This window comes from Hypomesus nipponensis, chromosome 20 (assembly GCF_054491055.1).
Source record: "Hypomesus nipponensis isolate SF chromosome 20, ASM5449105v1, whole genome shotgun sequence".
Taxonomy (NCBI): domain Eukaryota; kingdom Metazoa; phylum Chordata; class Actinopteri; order Osmeriformes; family Osmeridae; genus Hypomesus; species Hypomesus nipponensis.
Window position 1 is genome coordinate 3,677,024 of NC_140380.1, and position 15,606 is coordinate 3,692,629.

Consider the following 15,606-nt stretch of genomic DNA (forward strand, 5'->3'; position numbering starts at 1 on the left):
TGGTCACGGGTAGCCATCGTTCTTTTCCTCTTCTTCTTGAGCTTGAAGGTTTCCCGCTTCCTCGGAGTGCTTGACTGAAGGTCGGTGCTCTGATAGGTCAGAAGTTGGTTCGATTGCACTCTCACTGAGATTGTCATACAATTACGCACACAAGCACTCACACTCACACACACACACAGTCTTCTGTCGGGTATGTTGTTGTTGTGTGTTTGTGTGTCTGTGCATGCCCTCCACCTGTTAAAGCTAGCTGTGGCCATAGTGGCCAGCATCTCAAAGCCCTTAGTGTCCTGTCCTGCTCCACCATATGGTTACTATGAACAGATCACATGACTTTTGCTAGCCATCATCCTGCAAGGCACAGCAACAGCTGTCTGAGATTGTGTTCTATTTTGAGCGTGTGTGTGTGTGTTTGTGAGTGCATGTGTTGATGGACAGAACTTCCTCTTTGTTAATCAAAATGTTTGTGGGTGGCAGTTCTGTTTCCACATTAACCAAGACTGTGCTTAATCTCTTAATAGCTCAGCACACCACTCAGACTGAGAGAGACGAACGATATGAATGTGTGTGTGTGGGTGTGTGTGTAGCACTTGAGCTATGCTGGTCTACAGTCTCTTTTGTTTAATGTGCTAATCCCTTCTAATCCTGCCATGTTTGTTTTGTTGACATTTCTGGTGAACAAACTACAGACCTGCTGGGTAGACTAGACTACCCTGGCCTCAATCTGAGCATGTGCGTATCACCCCCGCCGCCAGTCCTAACCTGTTTGGTTGTGTGTTCCAGGATCTCCACATCATCTATGGACACCTTTACCACATGGATGTTCTGTCTCACCTCCGAGAGCACCAACTCAGGTCAGCAAATCTTTCCAACTCTTCATCCATCCCTCTATCATCCATCCATCTCTTCTTCCACCTACCGGTCCCTCCATCCATCAGTCCCTTGTTCCATCCATCTCTCTTTGTTGTTCTGTCTATTCTTCAAGCCCTCCATACCTCTCCTGCCTCCTCCCTCTGTCACTCCCTGGTCTAAAAATGTGTCATGGAATCAGCTCAGCCATTGAACATTATGTTTGAATCATATTTCTAACCCTACATGTTAGGCTAGATGAATCCTTTCCTACCTACTTAGTTGGCTAGAGGAAGGAATGGGGACAGAGGTGAGTGAAGGAAGCCAGTTCAGAGGAATTAGGAATCAGCCCATTCTTACTGGCAGGCCTTGGCATGCAGCAGGGGGAAGTAAACAAACCACCTGTTAAGATGGTGTGGGTGTGTGTGAGTGAGTGACACCTATTCCACATACCATAGAGCTGACTCTCATTGCATGCAGGGCCGGTCCTTCCTATTGGCGTCATAGGCAGCCGCCTGGCGGCATGAAGAAGGGGCCGGCAATTTCCCATAAGTGCATCCATTAATTAACCCCTCCGGCACTGCCAGCAGAGGGCGCCAACCACGCCATGTCATATGTCCATGTTGTGGTTGGGGGGGCGGGTTGGGGGACGGCACCCAGATTTGCACTGATAAATCGTGCCCAGGGTGCCAAATGTGCTAGGACCGGTACCGATTGCATGTATGTGTTTGAGAGAAGAAAAAAATATATTGTGAGCGTGTGTGCTAACTCTTGACAGCGTGTGAATTAGGTCCTGTTGTTGTTTCAGGTTGATGTGCACCTCCGCCAGGTACGAGAGGCATGAAGCTAACCGTGTCCTCTTCTAGTGAGTACTTGCTCAGGAAACAGTTTTTGTGTGTGTGTGTTACGTGTTTGTGTGTAACTGTGTCCTCTGTGTTTCAGCCCTGAGAGTATCTCCACCTGCTGGTACATCCTACTGACCGGTTCAGTGTTTGTGAAGGAGCACATGTACCTGGCCCGATGTTGGTACGTATACGGGAAGAAATTAAATTTCCTATATGCTTATGTTAATCACGATCAGCTGTTACCTTATCATCTGTTCAATATTCAGTCTTATCCATTCATTAGTGTTCCTACTGTAATGTACTGTGTTCTGATGACAGTCACAGTTCTATGATGTAGTATGCTCCTGCCTATAATAACAAACAGCTATTGGCTGTCTGCTATTTTCGTTTTTGCCTATTCACTACAAACACTGTCCTCCGGCCTTCAGCGCAGAGAGAGAGAGAGAGAGAGAGAGAGAAAGACATGATTGAAACTCGTCTAGTGTTGTGTTGTCAGAGGTCTGGTTTTCTATCCCAATCTGCAGATAGATAACACTAATAGATATTAAAAAATCCAGAACTCACCTGAACTTAGTCACTTTGTTAATGAAGACAGACAAAACACATTCTTCAATACACACACACACACACAGAGAGAAGGTTGGAGCACAACAAGATCTGACTAGCAGTTGGCAGCTGTGTGTGTGTGTGTGTCCTAGCTGAGTAGAGTGTGCTGTCTGTGTGTGTTCCTATGCGAATCAGTTGTTGATGGACAGACATAGCAGGGTGATGTGGGGGGTTTGACGGGCGAGGAGGGAGGCTGAGGAGAGTTTGGGGCAGCTCAACAGGGGGTCACAGCCTGGAGTTAGCTGGGAGTGAGGCTGACAGGGTGGGGGAGGGGAGGGCATGGGTCAGGGGGTGGAGTGTGTGTGGGTGTGTGTACGTGTGTGCCTGGAATGCGGAACTCCTTGCAGAACAGTGACTGGCCATGTGTTCCTGAGCTGCTAGAGCTCTAGAAGCACATCCAGGCAGGAAATGAACACACACAGCAGCCCAGAGCCAGCAGGCACACAGACTAAGGCGGGAGAGAACACACTCCTTTAAAAAGAGCTAAGAGTCAGAACAAACCACTTCTCCTCGTCTGTACAGAGGTAGAAACCTGGATAGGCCTGGATTGAGCACGCACACACACACCGCTGGATTAAGCACATTGGTAGACTTGGACTGGGGGATATGCTGGATCTGGTTTCCATCAAGAAAGAGAAGAGGAGTCCCAGTTCTGGTTTTGGTTCTGGTCAGTGTCAGCTCCATATACATCTGGTGCTTCTGTCGTGGAAGTTGATATGTGCATGTGATTTGTCGAGGTGATTTGTCGAGTTGATCTGTGGTGGTGATAGGGAGTTGAGTTATATAGTTGATGGATATATGGAGTTGACCCATGTGATGTGGAGTGGTGGATGTGTTGAATATCCTGGTGGTGTGTTAAAGGCAGGCTTTGTTTGTGTGGATGGCTTTGAAATCTCCACGAGCTGTGTGTGTGAGTGTATTTTCCAGGAAACTGATTTGTTTGGTGATTATGTAGGAATTCCCTATACATTGTGATGATAGGTTGGTACAACATGAATGGCTGAACCAGAGGTTATCTGCCCCAGAGTTTTATCTGTACGAGAGAGAAACTTTTTACCCTCAGTATCTTTATTTTGATCTTTTAACTAAATAGCTCAAAGTAGGAGTGTAGCAAAGTAGAAGGCTTATCTAGAGCAGTGGAAAGCAATTTGAGCTCATCATGCATTTTCACTTCTCTGTTTCACGCTAGACGTCTTTCACCGGGTGCCGTTTGAGTGCAGAGTGTTTGGTCCAATAGGATGTGGCACAGCTTGCCCTAGCTTAGTTAGGAATGCTAGCAGCCTGTGGCCTTTGTTATTGTATATAACTGTACTCAGCACTGACTCACAGAAGTGTTTAAGCCTGACCAATAGACTAGCAGAGCACAGACTGATTACATGTATACACACACACACACCACAGTGTCATTCAAGACACCTACACTGGCAGTCTGTGCAAGTACTGTAGGTGTACTCTTGTGTGTGTATGTGAATGGGTAACAGCCTGTGTACAATATGCACTATATTATGTATATATAATATGTATTTTAACGGCAGATAAGTTCTTCTGTATTTGTCCAAGACATATTTCCTTTGGGACAATAAAGTCAATCTCATCTAAAACACACACACACACTTCTGTTTTCCTTTACCTCTGTACCAAGTTGTGTGTGTATTTGTCTGTCAGTATGCCTGTCTGTCTGTCTGTCTGTCTGTCAGTGTGTTTGTGGCCCTTTTCTCTTCACACTTTATAACCTGGGGCCTCTGCAGCTGTTCAAGTTAAACCTGTTCTCTGATCTCAAACCAGCCTCTGGTTAGTCTCCTACAACAACTCATATCTCAAACCTTAGTGTAGAGTTAAGTATTGTCAGCAGTATACAGCAGTATTTTTGAAGTTGTTGTTGAATGAGGAGTCCCGTCAGTCCAATCATTACAAACCTCGCAGTATATGTTGCATAACAATGTTGAATCATGAGTGTGAAACGATTTTGAATATTGGTGGTGCCATCAATTCAAACATGTGCACGGACCTGGCACAAATTTGCCTATAAATCAATTACAGTTCATCCAAACATTACCAAGTTTGTGGATGTTTATGTTGTACCAAGTTTGTAAAAATAGCTTGAAATTGGCCAAAAGGGGGTGCTGCAAATCCATATCCATTTCCAAATGGGCAAACAAAATAATTTTTCTGGGGCTTTTATTTTGAAACTGGCCTAGTGGCGTTGCTTACTTACATTTACATTTACATTTATTCATTTAGCAGACGCTTTTATCCAAAGCGACTTCCAAGAGAGAGCTTTACAAAAGAGCATAGGTCACTGAACATAACAACGAGATAGTCCCAAACATTGCAAGCAGCCAAAACATGAAGCATACATTGTGAAAAAACTAAACAAGTGCCAAAAGGGAAGACCCATAAGAGCATGTAGTTATACAAGTTACAAATAAAACAACATGAACCACAAAAGTGCTTAACTTAAATATGTTAAGTGTACATTTGTTTGGAATTTGTGTCCTGACACTACATGTAGTGTGCAGTAACATAAATCATCACTTATTGGGTGTGTTTGCCTTTGACAAGGCACAACCCTCTTTTTTTCCTTAGCTCCAAGACCTCGTGTACGCTTGCAACTAGCTGTACACGTCGTACTTTGCAACAACCAGTCGCGAGCATAGATTTATATGGTCGCCAGCGTGTGAGCAAAGGCAGAGAATGTCTTATAGGCATTGCAGTGGCAGAATGGGGTAGAAGTCCGATAAGAATGAGACATGATGCAAACTTTACGGAAATGTATGCTGTCACTGTATAATATTCGTTTCACTTGGTTTTTAGAAATAGGCTATATGGCTAAATATGGGGCTATTCTAGATGGAACTCATCACATGTTGCTTTTTTCCTTTGTGATATGAGTATGATTTCCAAAGCATTGTATCGGATGAAATAAACTGTTAACATGAACAGCTCCGTCGTTGTTCTCGCCAGGGAAAGAAAGCTTAACAGTTATTTTGGTAACTGAAATCTTCCATAATGCAGGCTTACCCTAGCTTACCGTCAACTTTATATTCAAACAAAATGCCACAAAATTCACACTGCCTTCAATTTAACATCAGTGTAAAAATGTGGCCTGTGTTTTATGTTCATCCTACAAAACCAAACGCCTATTAATGGAAAATACGTGATCTAACAAGACTTGGTAATAATGTAATAAATAAAAGCTTGAGAACTGTGTCTAAAATATACTTTACTGAACATTTGCCTTTGAAAGGGACATATTCACAGAACCATATAGGCTACAAGACGTTTCCATCAGATGTAAGTGGGGGTGAAACATAGTCACTGACGACCTTCATTGTCCCACAAAAGCAGTCTGGCATGATGACTTTAACAAAAGCTTCTCAAGGCAAGACTAATATTGTTTGAATATATATCATTTCCTATTGTGGTTAACAGTTAAAGTAGCCTATTAATCTTTGTCTTTGCTTCAGATAGACATGTCAACAATCTATACTCGCGCTTAACATAAAATATTTGCCATCATATTATGAACGTTAAAAAAAATAATCTAATCTGTTTTAAAATAACGTGAATAAAGTATATTAACAACATTTCATGTATGTGTGACAACCATTTGCTAAACCTGCTACAACAGGGCAGGCAACTCAAGCCTTTTCTCCCTGTGCTCATTCATTATAAGTCTATGCCTCTGAGACCGTGTGAATCGGTGAAACTCACTCCTCAGGTAATTAATTGTCCACCCGCATCAGCAAATAGCTAGCTTTCCTTTGGCATAGTTGGTAGTGGTTGCGCTTGGATGTCGAGAGGTGGCAGGTTCGACTCCCCGTGGGGTTGAACATTGGCCAGATACCTCTGACGGAACTTGCAAGACCACGTCCATTACATACCTGTGGCACCTCATTCAGCTCAATGTAAATTGGCTATCGGCCTATTGTGCCCTGTTCGTATCCGCGAGCACATTTGCAGGCAACTTTAAATGACGTAGGCAAATAAATGGGGTGCTAGTTTACCCATTTCGGATTGGTTTCAAACTTAGCAAAAATCTGGAAAAACTCTTCTATGAAAAAGCAAGTAGTATGAGCCAGGTTTGAGAATCGAACAATATTTTTTTGGGGATAGTTTTGTAAATGTTGACTGGAGTTAATAGAATAAAAACGACCGGAAGAGTCGAAAGTCAAACACGAAATGCTACCAGAGCCTGTTTAAAGGTCACATGACATGAAAACTTTACTTTCGGAGGTTATTTAACATTAATATGAGTTCCCCTAGCCTGCCTTTGGTCCCCCAGTGGCTAGAATTTTCGATAGGTGTAAACCAAGCCCTGGGTGTTCTTCTCCGCCAGAGCTCAAACGCTCTGTTTGAAAATCTGCTCCTTGTGATGTCAAAGGAGCCTCTGCACAACCAGTAGCCTATCTTAATTTTATTTTCGCTGGAAATGCGCCGACACAACCTCTCAAAGTTTTGCATGTCTGCGCCAAACATTTCAGCCACCACTGTTTCCTTAACTTGAGCCAATACAAAGTTGGCCTTGCTGACCGTCTGAAATTAAATTATATATAAAAAATTATATATATAAAAGCATCCCAAAACAGCATTTCATGTGACCTTTAAGGATTAGATATATTAGACATTCTCTGATACCACCTACATCCACTGGGGTCGTTGCTTCAAGCCGAGGGGCGAGGGATGGGGGCTTGGTTATAGCTAGCATACCACATAATGGCAGACGTATGGCGTAGCGGCGGCAGTGATTGCAGACTTAGCAACGTAGCGGTTGCAGTGATTGTTAGCTTTGCAGACGTAGCGACATAGCGGTGGCATTAGGTGCGTTCGACATGGAGTCGGGGAGGAGTTAAAAACGCCTCTTGTGAAGTCGAATGACAATATAAAGTGGAAATAGCCAATTTTCAGTAAAGATCAGTGAATGTTGTTATATAAATGAATATGTTTACTGATGTATTGCAAATGTACAAGCTCTCTATGGTGAATTAGGCCTACAATTATGACAACTGGCTCAACTATTGTGCATGTAATGACTTCTGTTATAAACTAAATGTTTAGATGTTTGTGGTGGTAAGGTGCAATTTAACAAAGAACCAATATAGTACATTTTGATCAACATAACACAAGCAATTTATTACGTAGGAAACGGCAGACAAATGAAGGCTACATAATCAATTGCATGAATGTAGGTTAGCACAGTATTGGTAATTTGACTAGTATAGATGTGGAGGTTGAACAATTGTGATCTGAGAAATATAGGTACCAAAACCACTGAAAAGAATTGTCCTCACCAGCTGCATCATGGGCACTGCAGTATCCATCTATAATTCCGGAAATCTGTGTGTGTCACCGACATCATCGCAGGCACTGTGTTCTATCTATTATTTCAGGAGTGTGTGTGCGTCACCAATTATATCATGGGCACTTAACACTAGTGAAAAAATAAAGAATAGAAAAAGGCTAATTTGCAGGTTGAGTACGTAGTTGTAAAAAATACTTGCACGGTCTAAAAAATGGGGTAGCTAACAGAAAGACAATAAAAAATGGGTACTTTATTTCAGTATAGATCATTGAATTTTGTTACATGAATTAATGTGTTTGCGTGATGTGGGATTTTGCGTGATGAAAAAATCAACCTGCACATTGCAAATGTGCACAAAGTCCAGTTAAACTAACCAACGTTATAATCACCACCTGCATCACAGGTATGGGTATTGCCCTATCTAACATTCCAGAAATCTGTGTGTGTGTGCCACCAAATAAACTAGGGAACATCATGCACCACTGTGCACTATCTATAGTTTGAGGAATCTGTGTTTGTGTGTCTTCCCGACATCGTAATCACCAACTGCATCATGGGCAGTGTGCACTAGTTTTTTATTCAGATGCAACTCAGACTATTTATGGACAGACTAGCTAAAGTGCTACTCAGACTACCTAAAGACAGCCTCAGTTTAGAGTTATGTCCACATGTGTACCTGTAGGGCAGAGGTTTTGTAGGACTATGTGGTCCCACTGTTTTAACCTGTATGTGTGTTCTCTATAGCTTTGGGAAGCAGCTTGGAGGCAGAAGAGGCTGTGAATGCATCACTTTAGAGCCATCAGAAATGATAGTGGTGAGTAGTAAAGACTTCTCGCCCTCTCCCTTTCTCTACCCACCCCTCCCTCTAGATGTTGGAAAACTGAATTGTGGCCCTACGACGTCACCTACATAACATGATCATATTATATAATAACACGATAATCTGAAGATAGATAGACTTTCTACTCCAATTATATCTCTTTGTCCAATGATGTCATAGCATCCGTAAACCCCTCAATGTGTGTGTGTGTTGTATCATTGTAAAGTAAGTGTTATTATGGCACTTGTACGTGTCATAGAGAGAGACAGGTAAAGAGGGGGAGAGAGAGAGAGAGAGAGAGAGAGAGGAAACTAGAGAAAGAGAAGAGGAGTGATGGTGAGAGGGAGACAGAGCAGGAAATGGTGGTCTCTATTAGGTTAGGAGTGCCTGTGGCTTGGCTGGGTACTCTCCTGGTTATCATCCCAGGGGAGATGGGGGGGGGGATGGAGGAGGAGCAGGAATATGATGAAAGAAGGAAGATGAGGAAGTCAGGGAAATGAAAGAAGGCACTGTGAATAGATTGAGGGACTGATTTTCAGAGACTGTAAAGGGGAGGAGAGAGGGCAGAGGAGGGGGGCTTGTAGGGCAGTGAAGGGAATGGGGAGGGAGGGACGGAGGGAGGGAGGGAGGGAGGGAGGGAGGGAGGGAGGGAGGGAGGGAGGGAGGGAGGGAGGGAGGGAGGGAGGGAGGGAGGGAGGGAGGGAGGGAGGGAGGGAGAATTACATAAACTTGTTGTATATGTCACTATTTTCTCCCCCTTATCTCCTCCTTACTGAAATCTGGTCAACAAGCAAGCAAGCCAGCAGTAATCTAGTTAACCAGTCTGCAAACCAGTCAACTAATCTGCCAACCAGTTGGTGTTTTTCTGAACCTTTGTGAGTGTAGCTAGCCAGTGTTCAATAGGCCTAGTGTTCAAGTTCTAGGAAGTCAGTGTTCACACATGATGTCTAAGCTACTAAGGATCCACTCGTTGGGACTGGATGATCCACTAAGAACATAGGGAGAGAGAGACACAAGCGCACACAGTAGGTTTAGGGCTTACACAACAAACACAAATCTTGTTTACTTCGAAAGGATGCTACACCTAAAGAATCATGTTTTCCCTCTTTCTGAAGTTAATTTGTCTCTCTTACCTTTTACAAGTTGAAACTTATGCTTAGCAGTTTAGATATTATGTTGTCTGCGTTACGCTAAAGTTGGGTAACGAGGAAACAAAACATTGCTCTGGAGTCAACAGAGGACTAAAGGGCGGTGCATGGATAAATGCTATGGCCAGAATATGCAGTGTGAGACTGGAGAGGATATTTGTGTATTTACGGTTTCCTGCAGGAAGTGGGGCCTCTTTGTGTTAGCCCTGAGGTACTGCTGTAGGAGCCACATGACTTGGGCTCTGCACAGTATTCTGAGAGGATGCGCGCTCTAGAACCCTGGCTCTGACGCACACACAACCTTGCCGTCTGTTGTTCTGTCTGTCCGTGCCATCCGTCGCTCGGTGTTCACTGGTGTGTTCTGGATGCTGTGACGATGAGCACCCTGCGTTGGCACAGGCTCTCCATGCTTTGGAAGTATTGGATGTTCAACCAGGACACCTCAGACACAGCCAATCCGAACGCAGAAGAGCGTGGTCAGAACGTGGAACCACAGAATCCGAATGTAGAATTTAGCAATCGGAACCCAGACTCTCGAAGCCCAAGTTCGAGTGAGAGTTCGGTGAGATGGAGTGTGTGTTCTGAGGCGTGTGGCGATGGTGTGTTCCAGGTGGAAAATGGTGGAGAGGGGGACGATGGCGCCCTGCAGAGAGAAACGTCCAAGAGACGGTCCCGGCGCCACTTCCGCAAGGTCAACTCCCGGGGAGAACGGGAGCTCATCACGGATGGCCAGGACCTGGGCTGCCATACGGTAAGAACCTCTGGCTAACCGGCCAGTCACACGGTAGCAACACGCTAACTCCAAGGTGCTAAGTTAGCCGTGTAGCGTGGTGTGTCTGGGTACTGAGAAACCTTGAAGAGAACACAACCACTGAACTGGATGCAAATTTTATGACAGTCAGGACTTACTTTACCTATCTTTTTCTCTGTATCTCTCACCCTCCCTCTGCTTTGTTCTCAATGGTGTGCATGGAGTCACTTCAGATCAAATTATACCACTAATTCACCACAGTTTAATAATATATTCTAATTAAACAGTCATCTTGACCTCTGACGGAGGTCTGTCAAAAGCTCTTTAGTCAGACTTCATCAATAGTTGAGTGTGTGTGTGCAACTGTGTGTTTGTGCATGTATGTGTGTTAGAGGGGGGAGTTCCCCCTGTGTTGATAGAATCCCTCAAGCATCAGCGTGCCACAGTTACCAGCTCTCAGTTATCACTCTGGCTTATGTTGGTACACACTCACACACACGCACACCCTTGTGTATGTATGGCATGGTAGACTGGACTCTGATCCTGTGGAAGGTCGATTTCTCTGGTCTCCTAGCTATGTGATCCCGGCTGTCCAAACCACACCCCCTCACTACTGTCACTGTCAACACTGATCTGGTCTCCTCACTTCCCATGACCCTCCTCTCTCTGCCTCTCTCTCTCACTCTTTCTCTCTATATTTGTCTCTCACTTTCTCTCTCTTACTCTTACACTTTCTCACCTTCATCTTGGCGTGTGTGTGAAGTCACTGAGATGCAGGCACATGCTTTTGTTTGAGGTGAGCTTAGGTGAGCGCAAGTCATCTGAACTCCTGTGATGACCGACCTGGCTGCCAGTTTGGCTGTCTGGCGGTCTGTTTAACTGGGTGACTTAATCAGTGGATGACTCAATGACTGTCTGTTTGTCAGCCCTGGCTGACTGCTTGACTGGCTGACTGCTTGGTTGTTTGATTAGATGGCTATTTCACTGGTTTATAGCTGTAGTTTGACTAGCTGGCGGACTTCCTGGCTGTTTGGCCAGACAGGTAGGTTGTCTGTCTGTCTGTCTGTGGAGACAGCAAGTACACATGTAAGTGACTGCTGAAACCAAAACTGCTGTCTGATATTTTTCCTCAGAGAGACAGCAGAGTAATGTATCGAGAGGGAAAGAGAGAGAGAGTCTACACGGAAGGAGAGAGAGACGATGAAGGCTAAAGGGTGACCTAGTCTCTGTTGTAACAGACTCTTATTGATCCAGCAACACAATATGCTCTTTTGGGAGGTGGATGATGATGGTGGTGACAATGATGATGATGAAGATGACGACAACGATTATGAAGCAATGACGACGCAAAACACTCAGAAAGCCACACACACTCTTTTTTCCTCTTCATCTGTTTTCTCTCTGTCTCTCTCATCCCTCCCTTGCCTTATAGATATTACAGAGCTCTGCTAACTGGTCTTTCCATTCTAGTTGCACGGCTCGTTCATTTTACATGAGCCTCAGTGCTGAGCAGTGGCCAGTGGAGATATCTTAATGGACAATTAAAGCTGTCTCATCACTCTTGCTTGTTGTCTCAACATCCATTCGAAACTATATTTACATCACACTCACTCTCACCCTTATCCATCTACCCCCACTATCTCACCCTCATCCTTTCGCCCGCATTTATCTCGCGTCATCCTTTTATTTTCATCCATTAATCTTTGTAAATGTTTTAGTCGCGCAGGGTTGTTTTTCCAGCTATTAAGCAATGATACAAATGCAACAAGGATAGAAACTAGTGCATGCTAGCTGAAAGTGTCTGCTCTGTTGCATATGCAACAATGAAACCAGGCTGCTTGTCAACGGCATGCGGTATCCAACTTCCTGCTTGCGGTCGCCATCTTCCTGTCAGTCTGCAAAACGTCTGCTGCTTGTCTGTTCCGTTTTGCATTTTCTGTGCAAGAGAAAGTGTCAGGGCCTGCAGACCATCACGAACTACAAAGTGAAGCCAGAACCAAACGGCCTGAGCCAACAAATCTCCAATTATTCTAATCTGAGATGCGCCGGACATTAATTAAATTAAACGCTCAAGGCTCCTGGTCCAGACTGAATACCCCTAGCGCAGGGGTCACCAACCTTTTTGAAACTGAGAGATACATAATGGGTACTGAGTCAAACAAAAGGCTACCTGTTTGATACACTCTGAGATTCTGAAATAACAAATGTGCTCAGTTTACCTTTAGTTATATATTATTATTAATGACTAATGTTACTCATCCATGTGAAGACACTGATTACGTTAATGATTTCTCACAATAATTATGAACAATTACTTAACAAGGTGGGAAACATATCATATCAATATTCAACACTATTTCTATTAATCTCAGCAATTGTTAAAATGAATGTTCAGATGATCACTTTTCACATTTCATAGGAAAAATGTCCCAATTTCACTAGCCACTGACAAACCCTTTTAACAAATCATGAACTATGTTGCTTTTTATGCCCGTAGCGTGCTACCTGTTGGGTATTTAGCATGGTAGCTTTTGTGACACGTAGCGAAGTGTCTCTCCACATTGTACCGCTTTGCCGTCGCCACATTTGCCCCGCAAATGAGACACACGTAGCTTTCTTTCACAGAGGTAAATAACTATTCCTCCTATTCACGTAAAAAATGATACGTTTTCTTAATTTTTCTGCCATGTTTTGGGGGTAAGCAACCGCATTCAGCTCCCCATCTTCGCTGCGCCCGCCAGCTCTGTCCACGAACGCTGAAGTTTTGTCATGCGCACAATATTGGTTTTTACTTTTATCAATAAAAGGAATTTTTTAATGCATTTTTAAGATATTTTCATTTTCAAATCTATATAAATGCAAGTGTGATTAAAAAAGAATAGCAACAGAATACATTTTTATTTTAGACGTAGCTCACTGGTGAGTTGTGCTATTTTTAGAACAGGCCTGCTGGCAACTCATGTGGTCCTTGGGGGCGACCTGGGCACCGTGTTGGTGACCCCTGCCCTAGAGTCATCAAAAGCTGCTCTACACAGCTGGCTTCTGTCTTCACAGACATCGGCAACCCCTCACTGACACAGTGGGCTGGTTCCAAGTGCTTCAAGATGACTACGATAGTGCCAGTACCCAAGAAAACCAGGGGGGCCGGTCTAAGTGACTACCATCTTGTGGCACTCACTCCAGTTGTCATGAAGTGTCTGGAGAAGTTAGTTATGGTACACAACAACACAGTCATGCCATACTCACACCAGCTTTCCTACAGACCAAACATGTCAGTAGACAACTTAATTTTTCTGTAGTATCTGGACAAAAGGGCCACCTATGCCAGGATGCTATTCATAGACTTCAGCTCTGCCTTCCAGGGCTCCATACAAAACCTTTCTACTAGGGGCGCAGGCAGAACATTTATGGGCGCAATTTGTGTGCCAAAAGGGAGACATTTGTCGACCTCCCATCTTTCCAACTCCTTACAGGAGCATTTATACAAGTTCAAATAACTGTGGTGGCACAACATGTATTCATTTCTCTACAAAATGTTCACTAATTGCACAGTAGTATGTGCCTGCTGTGAGCTGATGCAGTGACCGGTCCATCGTTGTGTCCAGCGTTACATAACCAACTAAACTTCATCATTATATTCTTAACTTTAATGCAGTATTTATAGATAGGTTATAGGTTAATATGAGCCGTCAATCACTCCCTTTGTGAGACACCCAAGCGACACACACAAGTGTAGATGACATTCCCCCCACATTTGAGTAATCACTCAGGGACCCTCCCCCCTCACACGTTAGCCAACTCTGGCAGACTTGCTCCCTCCTTGTTTTTCAACATCAAAAAAATAAAATAAAAAGTCAAATTTGCAGGTCCAACATGTGCAAGTAGTTGTAAAAAATACTTGCATGGTCTCCAAAAATTGGAGCCCAGGTCTTCAAAACTAGCCTGACGTTGTCATACTCATAATTCTAGTCAGAATATGAGTCTGATACCTCTCCGTTGGGCTGTGAGTATGGGGCGTGTTTCAACCGAACTCTGCCTCTTTACTCAATTGGATATACCTACAACCAATCAGAGCAACGTAGTATGTTGTTTGTTGAAAACGAATTCAACCCAAGTGCTCTTTGGTGACGTGCTTGATTACGTTACTGTTGAGCATCTGTCCATCATCGTATAAAGCCCGCCCTGACAATTTGATTGGTTGATGACAATTGATCGCCCTGACAGGCGACATCACAGTTTGGTATGGCAATACCACTGCCCAGGGCAAGAAGGCTTTATGGAGGACTGTGAAAGTAGTGCAGAAGGCGTAGGGCTACTAGCCATCAGCAACCTCTACACCACACACACTGCCGCGGAGCCCTCTCCATCACCACACACACACACCTTCCCACCCTGGGTGTTATGTGTTTCACCCCTGCCGTCGAAAGAGTCCATATGGCATTCATGACCAGAACTAACAGGTTCCACGTCGGCTTTTCCCCCAGGCAGTGCACATACATCGTGTGTCCATGTGCCACCCCTTTCTGGACTAGACCAGCCACCATATCACCTGGCTCATCCTTCCCTTGAACATCTGCCCACCTACCAGAATAAACCCCACCCCTCATCCCTGTCACTTCCCTGAACTACATTCCCCCCCCCCACCCACTGGATGACACACCCCCACCTATAACCTCCCTTGCTCCAGCTAGACCCGTTGCACTGCGTTCAAACTCCATCTCACCCAACTGTCAGCACAAGTCACTTTACTTGCATATACCTATTGTTAGGTTCTTTGTTGTTATTCTTAGCTTATATCATTCTCTGTTGTTAGGTAAATTACTCAGTATTATTTAAAAAAATCGAATACAAAATGTACATTATATTGTTGTATATTATATTGTATATTGTTGATGAGAATATGAGCTGATAAAGGTTAGGACTTATTCATCCTAGATTATTATAATATTATTTTTTTGGTTGGTTGGTTGGTTTGATAGGCTGCTAGGGATTGTCAGGAGGAGCAAGACCAACAAAATCAAATGTACCTGTACTCGTAACCAATGGCACTAAACTTGAACTCCCCCCCCCCCACTTTCCGTGCCCCTTAGCCACCGTTGATGACCTTTTCTGAGTACTTTCCTCTGCCTTTAGACTACTCTAGAGAGACAAAACGGAGGAGGAGATAGAGGTTGGAGGAGGTGCACTTACTGAGGATAATGGAGGGTGATGGGGGGGGGGGTTGGGGTTGGGCGGGAGAGAATGGTCAATAGAGGTGAAGGTTGGTGGGAGGGACTCAAAGATGGGGG

The 15,606-nt window shown here is 44.1% G+C and overlaps 1 protein-coding gene across 3 annotated transcripts in view; it reads left to right on the forward strand.

The window, feature by feature from the left end:
* The window catches only part of rapgef6 (Rap guanine nucleotide exchange factor (GEF) 6), a 78,711-nt gene that overhangs the window by 14,170 nt on the left and 48,935 nt on the right, over window positions 1-15,606 (forward strand). For all 3 annotated transcript variants that reach the window (XM_084683538.1, XM_084683540.1, XM_084683539.1), the window contains exons 2-6: window positions 781-851; window positions 1,655-1,711; window positions 1,789-1,872; window positions 8,344-8,413; window positions 10,178-10,318. In XM_084683538.1, coding sequence (XP_084539664.1) covers window positions 781-851; window positions 1,655-1,711; window positions 1,789-1,872; window positions 8,344-8,413; window positions 10,178-10,318 — 423 coding nt within the window. The remainder of the gene's footprint in view (window positions 1-780; window positions 852-1,654; window positions 1,712-1,788; window positions 1,873-8,343; window positions 8,414-10,177; window positions 10,319-15,606) is intronic.